The following is a 16,238-nucleotide window of genomic DNA, read 5'->3' on the forward strand; positions in this document are numbered from 1 at the left end:
TGGGGGTCATTCCGAGTTGATCGCTCGCTGCCGTTTTTCGCAGCGCAGCAAACAGGTTACAACTGCGCATGCAGAGGCAGAACTCTGGGAGGCAACGGAGTCATCTGCCGCCGGGCTCCTGCTCTGAAGGGGGGCTCTTCTCCTCCCATTCTGTGACACCATTGAAGAAAGTTAATTGATGGCTGCCGCTATCTTTTCACTATATGAAGATACTTCTCTGACAATTACACATAACTTCATATAGTTACAATTCTCATGCTTCCTGTACTGGAGCAAATAGCTCCATCAGTAAAGTGTCTGCTGTCAGTGGGTTCTAATCCTGGGTATGACTGCTAAGAAATGTGTGATTTAAAATAAAAGACAATGAAATGTATATACACAGTATAGAAAAAAAAATTCAGAACACTCTGTGTGTGTGTGTGTGTGTGTGTGTGTGTGTGTGTGTGTGTGTATATATATATTTCTCTAACGTCCTTGAGGATGCTGGGACTCCGTAAGGACCATGGGGAATAGATGGGCTCCGCAGGAGATAGGGCACTTTAAGAAAGCTTTGGACTCTGGGTGTGCACTGGCTCCTCCCTCTATGCCCCTCCTCCAGACCTCAGTTTTACACTGTGCCCAGAGCAAGATGGGTGCACTGCAGAGAGCTCTCCAGAGTTCTCTGCCTAGAAGCATTTTTGTTTGGATTTTTTTTTTCTACCTTTTACTACTTTCTCTGACGTCCTAGTGGATGCTGGGAACTCCGTAAGGACCATGGGCAATAGACTGGCTCCGCAGGAGACTGGGCACTCTAAGAAAGAATTAGGACTACTGGTGTGCACTGGCTCCTCCCTCTATGCCCCTCCTCCAGACCTCAGTTAGAACCTGTGCCCGGCTCGAGCTGGTTGCACACTAGGGGCTCTCCTGAGCTCTTAGTAAAGAAAGTATTTATTAGGTTTTTTATTTTCAGTGAGATCTGCTGGCAACAGACTCACTGCTACGAGGGACTTAGGGGAGAGAAGCGAACCTACCTGCTTGCAGCTAGCTTGGGCTTCTAGGCTACTGGACACCATTAGCTCCAGAGGGATCGAACACAGGCCCAGCCTCGGTCGTCCGGTCCCGGAGCCGCGCCGCCGTCCCCCTTGCAGAGCCAGAAGACGGAAGATTCCGAGGAGAAAATCGGCGGCTGCAGACTCCGGTCTTCATTAAGGTAGCGCACAGCACTGCAGCTGTGCGCCATTGCTCCCCATGCACACCACATACTCCGGTCACTGATGGGTGCAGGGCGCTGGGGGGGGGGGGGGGCGCCCTGGGCTGCAATTAGATTACCTTAAAAATGGCAAAAAACACATAATATAGTCTAATAAACTATATATGTGTAAAAATCCCCTGCCATAATATTAATAAAAAGAGCGGGAGAAGCCCGCCGAAAAAGGGGCGGGGCTATCTCCCTCAGCACACTGGCGCCATTTCCTCTTCACAGCTCCGCTGGAAGGACGCTCCCCAGGCTCTCCCCTGCAGTTTCCAGGCTTAATAGGGTAAAAAAGAGAGGGGGGGCACTAAATTTAGGCGCAATACTGTGTATTATAGCTGCTATAGGGAAAATCACTTTGTGTAGTGTAAATCCCTGTTTATATAGCGCTGTGGTGTGTGCTGGCATACTCTCTCTCTGTCTCCCCAAAGGACTTTGTGGGGTCCTGTCCTCAGTCAGAGCATTCCCTGTGTGTGTGCGGTGTGTCGGTACGGCTGTGTCGACATGTTTGATGAGGAGGCTTATGTGGAGGCGGAGCAGGTGCCGATAAATGTGATGTCACCCCCTGCGGGGTCGACACCAGAGTGGATGGATATGTGGAAGGTATTAACCGACAATGTCAACTCCTTACATAAAAGGTTCGATGACATAACAGCTGTGGGACAGCCGGCTTCTCAGCCAGTGCCTGCCCAGGCGTCTCAAAGGCCATCAGGGGCTCAAAAACGCCCGCTACCTCAGATGGCAGACACAGATGTCGACACGGAGTCTGACTCCAGTGTCGACGACGACGAGACTAATGTACATTCCACTAGGGCTATCCGTTGCATGATTACGGCAATTAAAAATGTGTTGCACATTTCTGACATTAACCCAGGTACCACTAAAAAGGGTATTATGTTTGGGGAGAAAAAGCAACCAGTGGTTTTTCCCCCTTCAGATGAGTTAAATGAAGTGTGTGAAGAAGCGTGGGCATCCCCTGATAAAAAACTAGTGATTTCTAAAAAGTTACTAATGGCGTACCCTTTCCCGCCAGAGGACAGGGTACGTTGGGAGACATCCCCGAGGGTGGATAAAGCGCTCACACGCTTGTCAAAAAAGGTGGCACTACCGTCTCAGGATACGGTTGCCTTAAAGGAGCCTGCGGATAGAAAGCAGGAGGCTATCCTGAAGTCTGTATATACACACTCGGGTACGATACTGAGACCTGCTATTGCTTCAGCATGGATGTGCAGTGCTGCAGCAGCGTGGTCTGATTCCCTGTCTGATAATATTGATTCCCTTGACAGGGACACTATATTGCTAACCATAGAGCATATTAAAGACGTAGTCTTATACATGAGAGATGCACAGAGGGATATTTGCCGGCTGGCATCTAGAATAAATGCAATGTCCATTTCTGCCAGGAGAGTATTATGGACTCGGCAGTGGACAGGTGATGCGGATTCTAAAAGGCACATGGAGGTTTTGCCTTACAAGGGTGAGGAATTGTTTGGGGATGGTCTCTCGGACCTCGTTTCCACAGCGACAGCTGGGAAGTCGACATTTTTACCCCAGGTTCCCTCACAGCCAAAGAAAGCACCGTATTATCGGGTACAGTCCTTTCGGCCCCAGAAAGGCAAGCGGGTTAAAGGTGCGTCCTTTCTGCCCAGAGGCAGGGGTAGAGGGAAAAAGCTGCACCATACAGCCAGTTCCCAAAAACAGAAATCCTCCCCTGCTTCCACTAAATCCACCGCATGACGCTGGGGCTCCACTGGTGGAGCCAGGTGCGGTGGGGGCCCGTCTCCGGAACTTCAGCGACCGGTGGGTTCGCTCACAAGTGGATCCCTGGGTTCTACAAGTGGTATCTCAGGGATACAAGCTGGAATTCGAGACGTCTCCCCCTCGCCGTTACCTCATATCAGCCTTGCCAGCTACTCCCCCGGACAGGGAGGTAGTGCTGGCGGCAATTCACAAGCTGTTCCTCCAGCAGGTGATAATAAAAGTTCCCCTCCTTCAACAGGGACGGGGTTACTATTCCACAATGTTTGTGGTACCGAAACCAGATGGTTCGGTGAGACCCATTCTAAATTTAAAATCCTTGAACACTTATATAAGAAGGTTCAAGTTCAAAATGGAATCGCTCAGGGCGGTTATTGCAAGCCTGGAAGAAGGGGATTACATGGTATCACTGGACATCAAGGATGCGTACCTGCATGTCCCCATTTACCCACCTCACCAGGTGTACCTCCGTTTTGTGGTACAAGACTGCCATTACCAATTCCAGGCGTTGCCGTTTGGTCTGTCCACGGCACCGAGGGTATTTACCAAGGTAATGGCCGAAATGATGATACTCCTTCGAAAGAAGGGAGTTATAATTATCCCATACTTGGACGATCTCCTTATAAAGGCGAGGTCCAGGGAACAGTTGTTGGTCGGAGTAGCACTATCTCAGGAAGTGCTTCAACAGCACGGCTGGATTCTGAATATTCCAAAGTCGCAGCTGGTTCCTACGACGCGTATGCTGTTTCTGGGTATGATTCTGGACATAGAACAGAAGAAGGTGTTTCTCCCGGAGGAGAAGGCCAAGGAGTTGTCATCTCTGGTCAGAGACCTCCTGAAACCAAAACAGGTGTCGGTGCATCACTGCACGCGAGTCCTGGGAAAGATGGTAGCTTCTTACGAGGCAATTCCATTCGGCAGGTTCCATGCAAGGATCTTTCAGTGGGATCTGTTAGACAAGTGGTCCGGATCGCATCTTCAGATGCATCGGCTGATCACCCTGTCCCCTAGGGCCAGGGTGTCTCTGCTGTGGTGGCTGCAGAGTGCTCATCTTCTAGAGGGCCGCAGATTCGGCATACAGGACTGGGTCCTGGTGACCACGGATGCAAGCCTCCGAGGTTGGGGGGCAGTCACTCAGGGAAGAAACTTCCAAGGACAATGGTCGAGTCAGGAGGCTTCCCTACACATAAATATTCTGGAACTAAGGGCCATTTACAATGCCCTAAGTCAGGCAAGACCCCTGCTTCAAAACCAGCCGGTGATGATTCAGTCAGACAACATCACGGCGGTCGCCCATGTAAACCGACAGGGCGGCACAAGAAGCAGGATGGCGATGGCAGAAGCCACAAGGATTCTCCGATGGGCGGAAAATCACGTGATAGCACTGTCAGCAGTGTTCATTCCGGGAGTGGACAACTGGGAAGCAGACTTCCTCAGCAGGCACGACCTCCACCCGGGAGAGTGGGGACTTCATCCAGAAGTCTTCCAACTGATTGTAAACCGTTGGGAAAGGCCACAGGTGGACATGATGGCGTCCCGCCTAAACAAAAAGCTAAAAAGATATTGCGCCAGGTCAAGGGACCCTCAGGCGATAGCTGTGGACGCTCTAGTGACACCGTGGGTGTACCAGTCGGTTTATGTGTTCCCTCCTCTTCCTCTCATACCAAAGGTGCTGAGGATAATAAGAAAGAGAGGAGTAAGAACTATACTCATCGTTCCGGATTGGCCAAGAAGGACTTGGTACCCGGAACTGCAAGAAATGATCTCAGAGGACCCTTGGCCTCTGCCTCTCAGACAGGACCTGCTACAGCAGGGGCCCTGTCTGTTCCAAGACTTACCGCGGCTGCGTTTAACGGCATGGCGGTTGAACGCCAGATCCTGATGGAAAAGGGCATTCCGGTTGAAGTAATTCCTACGCTGATAAAAGCTAGGAAAGATGTGACAGCAAAGCATTATCACCGCATATGGCGGAAATATGTTGCTTGGTGTGAGGCTATGAAGGCCCCCACAGAAGAATTTCAGCTGGGTCGATTTCTGCACTTCCTACAGTCAGGAGTGACTATGGGCCTAAAATTGGGTTCCATTAAAGTCCAGATTTCGGCCCTGTCTATTTTCTTTCAAAAAGAACTGGCTTCACTGCCTGAAGTTCAGACGTTTGTTAAGGGAGTGCTGCATATTCAGCCCCCTTTTGTGCCCCCAGTGGCACCTTGGGATCTCAACGTTGTGTTGGATTTCCTAAAATCACATTGGTTTGAGCCACTTCAGACCGTGGAATTAAAATATCTCCAGTGGAAAGTGGTCATGCTTTTGGCCTTGGCTTCGGCTAGGCGGGTGTCAGAATTGGCGGCTTTGTCCTGTAAAAGCCCCTATCTGATCTTCCATATGGACAGAGCAGAATTGAGGACGCGTCCCCAATTCCTCCCTAAGGTGGTATCAGCATTTCATTTGAACCAACCTATTGTGGTGCCTGCGGCTACTCGGGATTTGCAGGCCTCCAAGTTGCTGGACGTAGTCCGGGCCCTGAAAATCTATGTTTCCAGGACGGCTAGAGTCAGAAAAACTGACTCGCTGTTTATCCTGCATGCACCCAACAAGCTGGGTGCTCCTGCTTCTAAGCAGACTATTGCTCGCTGGATCTGCTCCACGATTCAACTTACACATTCTGCGGCTGGACTGCCGCATCCTAAATCAGTAAAGGCCCATTCCACGAGGAAGGTGGGCTCTTCTTGGGCGGCTGCCCGAGGGGTCTCGGCTTTACAACTTTGCCGAGCTGCTACCTGGTTGGGATCAAACACGTTTGCAAAATTCTACAAGTTTGATACCCTGGCTGAGGAGGACCTTGAGTTTGCTCATTCGGTGCTGCAGAGTCATCCGCACTCTCCCGCCCGTTTGGGAGCTTTGGTATAATCCCCATGGTCCTTACGGAGTTCCCAGCATCCACTAGGACGTCAGAGAAAATACGAATTTACTCACCGGTAATTCTATTTCTCGTAGTGGATGCTGGGCGCCCGTCCCAAGTGCGGATTGTCTGCAATACTTGTATATAGTTATTGCCTAACTAAAGGGTTATTGTTATGAGCCATCTGTTCGTGAGGCTCAGTTATTATTCATACTGTTAACTGGTGTGATTGGTGTGGCTGGTATGAGTCTTACCCGGGATTCTAAATCCTTTCCTTATTGTGTCAGCTCTTCCGGGCACAGTTTCCCTAACTGAGGTCTGGAGGAGGGGCATAGAGGGAGGAGCCAGTGCACACCAGTAGTCCTAATTCTTTCTTAGAGTGCCCAGTCTCCTGCGGAGCCTGTCTATTCCCCATGGTCCTTACGGAGTTCCCAGCATCCACTACGGACTACGAGAAATAGAATTACCGGTGAGTAAATTCTTATTTTTTCACAGGGAGCACTGCTGGCAACAGGCTCCCTGCATCGAGGGACTGAGGAGAGAGGAGCAGACCTTCTTGTCAAAGATAGGCTCTGCTTCCTCGGCTACTGGACACCATTATCTCCAGAGGGGGTGAACACAGGTTCTTACTGGGCATCCACCCCCGGAGCCGCGCCGCCGTTCTCCTCACAGAGCTAGAAGTACAGAAGACAGAAGTCATCAGGCGGCAGAAGCCTTCAGCTTCACTGAGGTAACGCACAGCACTGCAGCTGTGCGTCATTGCTCCCATACACCTCACATACTCCCAGCAATATAAACCTCTGCATGGCAAAAAGACTATATACATGTACAGGTGGGCTCTGTACATGTATATAAAAGAGCCCCCGCCATATTTTACTAAGTTTGAGCGGGACAGAAGCCCGCCGCCGAGGGGGCGGGGCTTCTCCCTCAGCACTCACCAGCGCCATTTTCTCTCCACAGCACTGCTGAGAGGAAGCTCTCCGGACTCTCCCCTGCTTACACACGGTGAAAGGGTGCTTAAAAGAGAGGGGGGGGGGGGGGGGCACATAATTGGTGGTTTACCTATTATACAGCGCTGCTGGGGAAAAACATTTTGTGTTGGTCTCCAGGGTTATTGCGCTGGGGTGTGTGCTGGCATACTCTCTCTCTGTCTCTCCATAGGGCCTTGACAGGGATACTGTCTTCAGGAAAGGGGTTCCCTGTGTGTGTGTGAAGTGTGTCGGTACGCGTGTGTCGACATGTTTGACGAGGAAGGCTCGCTTAATGTGGAGGGGTAGTGCTTGAATGTCAGGTCGCCGTCGGCAACGCCGACACCGGAATGGGTGGATATGCTGAATGTCTTGAATGCAAATGTCAATCTATTGCATAAAAGATTAGACAAGGCAGAAGCTAGGGATCAGTCAGGTAGCCAGTCCATGCCTGTCCCAGGGGCGCCAGGTCCTTCGGGGTCTCAGAAGCGCACCATATCTCAGATCGATGACACAGATACCGACACAGATACTGACTCTAGTGTCGACTATGAAGATGCAAAATTACAGCCGAAGGTGGCTAAGGGTATACGGTACATGATTATTGCCACTAAAGAGGTTTTGCATATTACTGAGGAACCCCCTGTCCCTGACACGAGGGTACACATGTATAAAGGGAAAAAGCCTGAAGTCACTTTTCCATCCTCATTTGAATTAAGTGACTTGTGCGAAAAGGCTTGGGAATCTCCGGATAGGAGACCACAAGTTCCCAAAAGGATTCTCATGGCGTATCCTTTTCCACAAACTGATAGGATACGCTGGGAATCTTCGCCAAAAGTTGACAAGGCGCTGACACGTTTGTCCAAAAAGGTGGCACTGCCTTCTCAGGATACGGCTTCCCTCAAGGAACCTGCTGATCGCAGGCAGGAAATTACCTTAAAGCACATTTACAATCATTCCGGTACTATTGCTCGACCGGCTATGGCGTCGGCCTGGGTTTGTAGTGCGGTTGTGGCATGGGCAGATTCCTTATCTACGGAAATTGACACCTTAGATAGGAACGCCATTCAAATGACCATAGAGCATATCAGAGATGCTGCCTTGTATATGAGGGATGCTCAGAGAGACATTTGTTTATTAAGCTCCAGAATAAATGCTATGTCTATTTCTGCTAGGCGGCTCTTGTGGACCCGACAGTGGACGGGAGATGACGATTCAAAGCGGCATATGGAGTCCTTGCCTTACAAAGGGGTGGAGTTGTTTGGAGACGGCCTCTCGGATCTTGTCTCTACGGCTACGGCTGGTAAGTCAAATTTCTTACCTTATGTCCCCCCGCAGCATACAAAAAAGGCACCTCATTATCAAATGCAGTCCTTTCGTTCCAATAAAAACAAGAAGGTACGTGGATCATCCTTTGTTGCCAGAGGGAAAGGCAGGGGGAAAAAGATGCACACAGCTAGTTCCCAAGAGCAGAAGTCCTCCCCTGCGTCTGCAAAGTCCACCGCATGACGCTGGGGCTTTCCGAGGGGAGGCAGATCTGGTGGGGGCTCGTCTTCGGTTTTTCAGCCACGTCTGGGTTCACTCGCAGGTGGATCCCTGGGCATTAGAGATTGTTTCTCAGGGATACAGGCTGGAATTTTTCAAATCGGCTCTGCCGGCTTCCCCGTCAGAGAGGGAGCTAGTGTTGGCAGCAATCCAAAAATTGTATATTTAACAGGTGATTGTCACAGTTCCTCATCTCCAGCAAGGAGAGGGATATTACTCAACCCTGTTTGTGGTCCCGAAACCGGACGGTTTGGTCAGACCCATTTTAAACCTGAACTCTCTAAACCTGTACTTGAAGAGGTTCAAGTTCAAAATGGAATCACTCAGGGCGGTCATCGCCAGCCTGGAGGGGGGGGATTGGATGGTGTCCCTGGACATAAAGGATGCTTACCTTCATGTTCCGATATTCCCCCCGCATCAGGCGTTCCTGAGATTTGCAGTGCAGGACTGTCACTACCAATTTCAGACGTTGCCGTTTGGGCTTTCCACGGCCCCGAGAATTTTCACCAAGGTAATGGCGGAAATGATGGTGCTCCTGCGCAAGCAGGAGTTCACAATTATCCCATACTTGGACGATCTCCTCTTAAAGGCGAGATCTCGGGAGAGGTTGCTGGACAGCGTGTCTCTGTCCATGAAGACGTTGCAGATACACGGCTGGATTCTCAATATACCGAAGACCCAGCTAGTCCCTACAACGCGTCTGACCTTTTTGGGGCTGATTCTAGACACAGACCAGAAAAAGGTTTTTCTTCCGATCGAAAAGATTCAGGAACTCATAGCCATGGTCAGGAACCTATTAAAACCAAAAAAGGTTTCAGTGCATCATTGCACGCGGGTCCTGGGGAAGATGGTCACTTCCTACGAGGCCATCCCTTTCGGCAGGTTCCATGCTAGGACTTTTCAATGGGACCTCTTGGACAAGTGGTCCGGGTCCCATTTACAAATGCATCAAAGGATCACCCTGTCTCCCAGGACCAGGGTATCTCTCCTGTGATGGCTGAACAGTGCTCACCTACTAGAAGGTCGCAGGTTCGGCATTCAGGACTGGGTCCTGGTGACCACGGACGCAAGCCTCCGAGGCTGGGGAGCAGTGACACTGGGAAGAAATTTCCAAGGTCTCTGGTCAAGCCTAGAGTCTTGTCTCCACGTCAACGTCCTGGAGTTGAGGGCCATATACAACGCCCTGCGTCAAGCGGAGGAATTGCTTCGGAGAAAACCGGTTCTGATTCAGTCAGACAATGTCACGGCAGTGGCTCATATAAACCGCCAAGGCGGAACAAGGAGCAGAATGGCCATGGCAGAAGCGACCAGGATTCTACGCTGGGCGGAAGGCCATGTAAGTGCGCTGTCAGCGGTGTTCATCCCGGGGGTGGACAACTGGGAGGCGGACTTCCTCAGCAGGCACGACCTGCATCCGGGAGAGTGGAGACTTCATCAAGAAGACTTCGCACAGATCACGGATCGTTGGGGACTGCCTCAAATCGACATGATGGCATCCCGTCTCAACAAAAAGCTAAAGCGGTATTGCGCCAGGTCAAGGGACCCTCAGGCGGTAGCGGTAGACGCTCTGGTGACACCTTGGGTGTTCAGATCGGTCTATGTGTTTCCTCCTCTTCCTCTCATACCCAAGGTGTTGAGAATAATACGAAGAAGCAGGGTCAGAACAATACTCATTGTTCCGGATTGGCCACGGAGGACTTGGTATCCGGAGCTGCAAGAGTTGCTTGCAGGGGATCCGTGGCCTCTTCCTCTAAGGCAGGACCTGCTGCGGCAGGGGCCCTGTCTGTTCCAAGACTTACCGCGGCTGCGTTTGACGGCATGGCGGTTGAACGCTGGATCCTAGCGGAATAAGGGATTCCAGAGGAAGTCATTCCTACCCTGATCAAGGCTAGGAAAGATGTGACGTTAAAACATTATCACCGTATATGGCAGAAATATGTTTCTTGGTGTGAGGCCAGAGCTGCTCCTACGGACGAGTTCCATTTGGGCCGTCTACTTCACTTCCTTCAAACAGGAGTGACTTTGGGCCTAAAATTAGGGTCCATAAAGGTCCAGATTTCGGCCTTATCCATTTTCTTTCAAAGAGAATTGGCCTCTATTCCTGAAGTACAGACCTTTGTGAAGGGAGTGCTGCATATTCAGCCTCCCTTTGTGCCTCCGGTGGCGCCTTGGGATCTTAACGTGGTGTTACGTTTCCTCAAGTCACCTTGGTTTGAACCACTCAAAACTGTGGAGTTGAAATACCTCACGTGGAAAGTGGTCATGTTGTTGGCGTTAGCTTCGGCAAGACGTGTTTCCGAATTGGCGGCTTTATCACATAAAATTCCATACTTGGTTTTTCACGTGGATAGGGCGGAGTTGAGGACTCGCCCTCACTTTCTGCCAAAAGTGGTCTCATCTTTTCATGTGAACCAACCTATTGTCGTGCCTGTGGCTACACGGGACTTGGAGGATTCCGAATCCCTGGATGTAGTCAGGGCTTTGAAGATTTATGTGACCAGAACGGCTAGAATCAGGAAGACTGAAGCTTTGTTCGTTCTGTATGCGGCCAACAAGGTTGGCGCTCCTGCTTCAAAGCAGACTATTGCTCGCTGGATCTGTAACACGATTCAGCAGGCGCATTCTACGGCAGGATTGCCGTTACCAAAATCGGTTAAGGCCCACTCCACTAGGAAAGTGGGCTCTTCTTGGGCGGCTGCCCGAGGGGTCTCGGCATTACAGTTGTGCCGAGCAACTACTTGGTCGGGGACAAACACCTTTGCAAAGTTCTATAAGTTTGATACCCTGGCTGAGGAGGACCTCCTGTTTGCTCAATCGATGCTGCAGAGTCATCCGCACTCTCCCGCCCGTTTGGGAGCTTTGGTATAATCCCCATGATCCTTACGGAGTCCCAGCATCCTCAAGAACGTTAGAGAAAATAAGATTTTACTTACCGGTAAATCTATTTCTCGTAGTCCGTAGAGGATGCTGGGCGCCCGTCCCATGTGCGGACTTCTTCTGCAAGACTTGTATATAGTTATTGCTTACATAAGGGTTATGTTATAGTTTTTCGGTGGAACCGTGGCTATGTTGTTGTTCATACTGTTAACTGGGTAAGTTTATCACAAGTTATACGGTGTGATTGGTGTGGCTGGTATGGATCTCGCCCTTAGATTTACAAAAATCCTTCTTCGTACTGTCCATCTCCTCTGGGCACAGTTTCCCTAACTGAGGTCTGGAGGAGGGGCATAGAGGGAGGAGCCAGTGCACACCCAGAGTCCAAAGCTTTCTTAAAGTGCCTTATTTCCTGCGGAGCCCGTCTATTCCCCATGGTCCTTACGGAGTCCCAGCATCCTCTACGGACTACGAGAAATAGATTTACTGGTAAGTAAAATCTTATTTTTATTGTAAATGCAAAGAACATTTTAAATACAAGAGTCACCTTTCAGCCTGGAGTAGCTTAGGCCGAGTACACATCCAGACGATATTGGCACGATTTGCCGGCGGCCAGGTGGAGCACCAATGGACATGAGTCTTCTCTGCCGGGTCAGGGGATGGGGCCTGGAACTCTGATATGTGATGACCTTTTCTTTATATAACACCAGCAAGTCATGATGATCCTAAGCCATTGTTGTGTTCTCCTGTCCAGCCTCAGCTCTAAGATCACCAAAGATCTGGATGAAATATTGTCTATCAGCATTGATGCGCAGCATCTTTGAGCTCATCAAGTCAATCACATAGAGACAACGGCTCCAATAGGCTTCCTTTGAGCTTTCGACCAGGAAAGGCCTCAGTGGGTAGCCGGTCTCACTACCCATGTATGTGAATGCCAGGTACAGACATGTTGACAGATATGCGTGGAGTTCCTGCTCACTGTCCAGCTCTGATGGAATGACCTCTCGGCAAAGCATGTAGAGGAAGACTACATTGGCCGGGGTAAGGAAGCCTACTAGCTGTCCGCATCCAGAGAGATACCTGTCTATGCTTGTCATCCATAGAGCAATCTGTGTAGGTGACAGATTCTTCAGCTTTTTGCACCTAGGATGGATGAACTCCCCGAGACAGCTCAGGAGCTCGCTGGTGGTTGCCTGTACCATCTGGTATTTTGCTGACCCGCAGCCATCAGGTGCTTCCCTCTTTGCAAAAGTATCATGCGTGGCCTGTGTGTAGGTAGATAAATCAACACAGGACAGGGAACTCTTCAGGCTCTCACTGACAAGGTGGGTGACATCAGTTTGGCCATTTTTGGGCTGTCTCTTTTTGGCCATAAAACGCCTGAAGCGCCAGATGAGTGAACGTCTCTCACCAGATCTTCCAGTCTCGCTGTCCTCTACCGCAGTGCGATGGGCCCCAGTTGATGAGTCTTCATCCGGTAGGCTTGCCTTGCGGCAGCACGAAAATGGGAAACCGTTCCACATTCTTATTCAAGGTCTTCTTCTTGATTTGTTGAACCCACAAATAAAAGTGTCTGCAGGAATCAAACTCTAATTACGGTCTGTGATAACTCTGACTGCTGAAAACAATCAGAAAGGCACGGTCCGTTTCCTTTGCGTTGTGTATGAAGCTACCCAGTTGAGGTCTGAGTAGCAACTGAGTCCAGCAGGTTGTAGACAGAGATTTTCCCTGCTTACAGTGGCATGGTGACATCACTGTGATGCGTGAGCTGGTGATTGTGATGCGTTATTTATGGTAATGAGCTACATGTAGGCAATTCAACAAGTGATGAAAATATAGAAGATATTATCGCCCTATTACGGCCCTGGGAGAGAGGGAATATGTATAAAAGAAATGATAGAGAAGTAGATAGGATATTTGAATCATCCCGAGAGCTAATTGGTTGAAAATAAAACAAATGCAAAGCAATGGATCCATACCGCTCCTCCTGCTCTTCCTATGTGTCAAGAAAAATGATTTATCGTTTATAAATGAGAGCGTTTTTCTTTTCTCAAAAAAAAAAAAAAAACTATGACTTTTTTTGGGAGTTTGATTTTTTTTTGTGTGTGCATGTGTTGGGGAGGGTGGGGGGTGTCTTTCTTATTCATTGTTTTGTTTGGGGGCCAGCCTTCACGGCCGTACAGTTACTTGTAGTGCTATCATTTACCACTAGAGGGCAGCATATATAGTAATCTAGTTTTAACAAAATCTCATCCTATATTATTATTATTATTATCCTTTATTTATATGGCGCCACAAGGGTTCTGCAGCGCCCAATTACCGAGTACATAAACAAATAATCAAGCAGGAAAACAGCAACTTACAGTTGACAATATAGGACAAGTACAGGGTAAATAAACATAGCTACATCAGCAGATGACACTGGAATAAGTATCAGGTGGCAGCAGACTGCTGGATTTGGTGCAGTTGAATATTATTAAAGTAAGAAAAGGATAAGCACATGAGGGAAGAGAGCCCTGCTCGTGAGAGCTTACATTCTAAAGGGGAGGGTAGACAGACAGGGGTTAGACAGATGGGGTACATAGAGAGCGTGGAACAGAGGTTTAGGATGAGATTTGGCTGGGTTTGGTGAAGAAGTGGGTCTTGAGAGCCCGTTTGAAGTTTTGTAGAGAGATGGAGAGTCTGAGGGGGAGAGGTAGGGAATTCCAGAGAAGTGGTGCAGCACGTGAAAAATCTTGGAGGTATGAGTGGGAGGAAGTAATCCGTAGGCAGGAGAGTCGACGTGCATTAGCAGAGCGAAGAGGACGGGTGGGAGTGTAAAGGGAGATAAGATCAGAGATGTAGATGGGAGAGGAGTGGGTGAGGGCTTTGTAAGCAAGTGTGAGAAGCTTGAAATTGTACAATACTTTCCATGCTAGTATTATTATTATTATTATTATTTATTCTTTCTGTGGCGCCACAAGGGTTCCGCAGCATCTAACAAAGTACATAAACACATGAGCACACAGGAAAACAGTCACTTACATTACAAGACCAAGAAAAACAAGTACATGGGTGGTCATTCCGAGTTGTTCGCTCGCAAGCTGCTTTTAGCAGCTTTCCACACGCTAAGCCGCCGCCTACTGGGAGTGAATCTTAGCTTATCAAAATTGCAAACGAAAGATTCGCAATATTGCGAAAAGACTTCTCTGTGCAGTTTCTGAGTAGCTCGAGACTTACTCTTCCAGTGCGATCAGTTCAGTGCTTGTCGTTCCTGGTTTGACGTCACAAACACAGCCAGCGTTCGCCCAGACACTCCTCCGTTTCTCCAGCCACTCCCGCGTTTTTCCCAGAAACGGCAGCGTTTTTTCAAACACTCCCATAAAACGTCCAGTTTCCGCCCAGAAACACCCACTTCCTGTCAATCACACTCCGATCTCCAGAACGAAGAAAAAACCTCGTAATGCCGTGAGTAAAATACCAATCTTCATAGCAAATTTACTTGGCGCAGTCGCAGTGCGAACATTGCGCATGCGCAATTAGCGGAAAACCGCTGCGATGCGAAGAAAATTACCGAGCGAACAACTCGGAATGACCACCATGGTTTATAAACATTGCTGTATCAGTGGTCACAGCACTCAGGTAAGCAGCATATTGGCAGAAAACGAGGGTTAGGTGCCATTGTAGTGACATGGAGTAGATAATGGTATTAGTAGGGAAGTCAATGCACATGAGGAAAGAGGGCCCTGCTCGTGAGAGCTTACATTCTAAAGTTTCTTTATGTATGTATCATGTATCGTTCTAATGCCAAACACCGCAATTCAGGTTACAACTGTGTCGCAGTCTTCTGTTTCCTAAAGAGGGGTTACCAGAATCCTTGCAAAGATAATAAGCAATTTATCTATCTGATATGTATATGTATATATATATATATATATATATATATATACATACTGTATATACTGTATATATATATATATATATATATATACTGCTCAAAAAAATAAAGGGAACACTAAAATAACACATCCTAGATCTGAATGAATGAAATATTCTTATTAAATCCTTTGTTCTTTACATAGTTGAATGCTGACAACAAAATCACACAAAAATGATCAATGGAAATCAAATTTATTAACCCATGGAGGTCTGGATTTGGAGTCACACTCAAAATTAAAGTGGAAAAACACACTACAGGCTGATCCAACTTTGATGTAATGTCCTTAAAACAAGTCAAAATGAGGCTCAGTAGTGTGTGTGGCCTCCACGTGCCTGAATGACCTCCCTACAACGCATGAGCATGCTCCTGATGAGGTGGCGGATGGTCTCCTGAGGGATCTCCTCCCAGACCTGGACTAAAGAATCCGCCAACTCCTGGACAGTCTGTGGTGCAACGTGGCGTTGGTGGATGGAGCAAGACATAATGTCCCAGATGTGCTCAATTGGATTCAGGTCTGGGGAACGGGCGGGCCAGTCCATAGCATCAATGCCTTCGTCTTGCAGGAACTGCTGACACACTCTAGCCACATGAGGTCTAGCATTGTCTTGCATTAGGAGGAACCCAGGGCCAACCGCACCAGCATATGGTCTCACAAGGGGTCTGAGGATCTCATCTCGGTACCTAATGGCAGTCAGGCTACCTCTGGCGAGCACATGGAGGGCTGTGCGGCCCCCCAAAGAAATGCCTCCCCACACCATTACTTACCCACTGCCAAACCGGTCATGCTGGACGATGTTGCAGGCAGCAGAACGTTCTCCTTGGCATCTCCACACTCTGTCACGTCTGTCACATGTGCCCAGTGAGAACCTGCTTTCATCTGTGAAGAGCATAGGGCGTCAGTGGCGAATTTTCCAATCTTGGTGTTCTCTGGCAAATGCCAAACGTCCTGCATGGTGTTGGGCTGTAAGCACAACCCCCACCTGTGGACGTCGGGCCCTCATACCACCCTCATGGAGTCTGTTTCTGATCGTTTGAGTAGACACA

The 16,238-nt window shown here is 49.1% G+C and overlaps 1 protein-coding gene across 1 annotated transcript; it reads right to left on the reverse strand.

Annotated features, from left to right (window-relative positions):
* Nucleotides 1-12,000: 12,000 nt before the first annotated feature.
* LOC134948019 (cyclin-dependent kinase 5 activator 1-like) lies at nt 12,001-12,957 on the reverse strand. Its single transcript, XM_063935782.1, has one exon. It carries the CDS (start codon nt 12,796-12,798, stop codon nt 12,001-12,003), a length of 798 nt encoding a protein of 265 aa, XP_063791852.1. The 5' UTR covers nt 12,799-12,957.
* Between the last annotated feature and the right edge of the window lie 3,281 nt (nt 12,958-16,238).

Source organism: Pseudophryne corroboree, chromosome 8 (genome assembly GCF_028390025.1).
Source record: "Pseudophryne corroboree isolate aPseCor3 chromosome 8, aPseCor3.hap2, whole genome shotgun sequence".
Classification (NCBI taxonomy): Eukaryota; Metazoa; Chordata; class Amphibia; order Anura; family Myobatrachidae; genus Pseudophryne; species Pseudophryne corroboree.

Excerpts from the sequence above, each read along its gene's own strand:
- LOC134948019 (XM_063935782.1), bottom strand. The coding sequence starts at position 12,798 with ATGTGGAACGGTTTCCCATTTTCGTGCTGCCGCAAGGCAAGCCTACCG.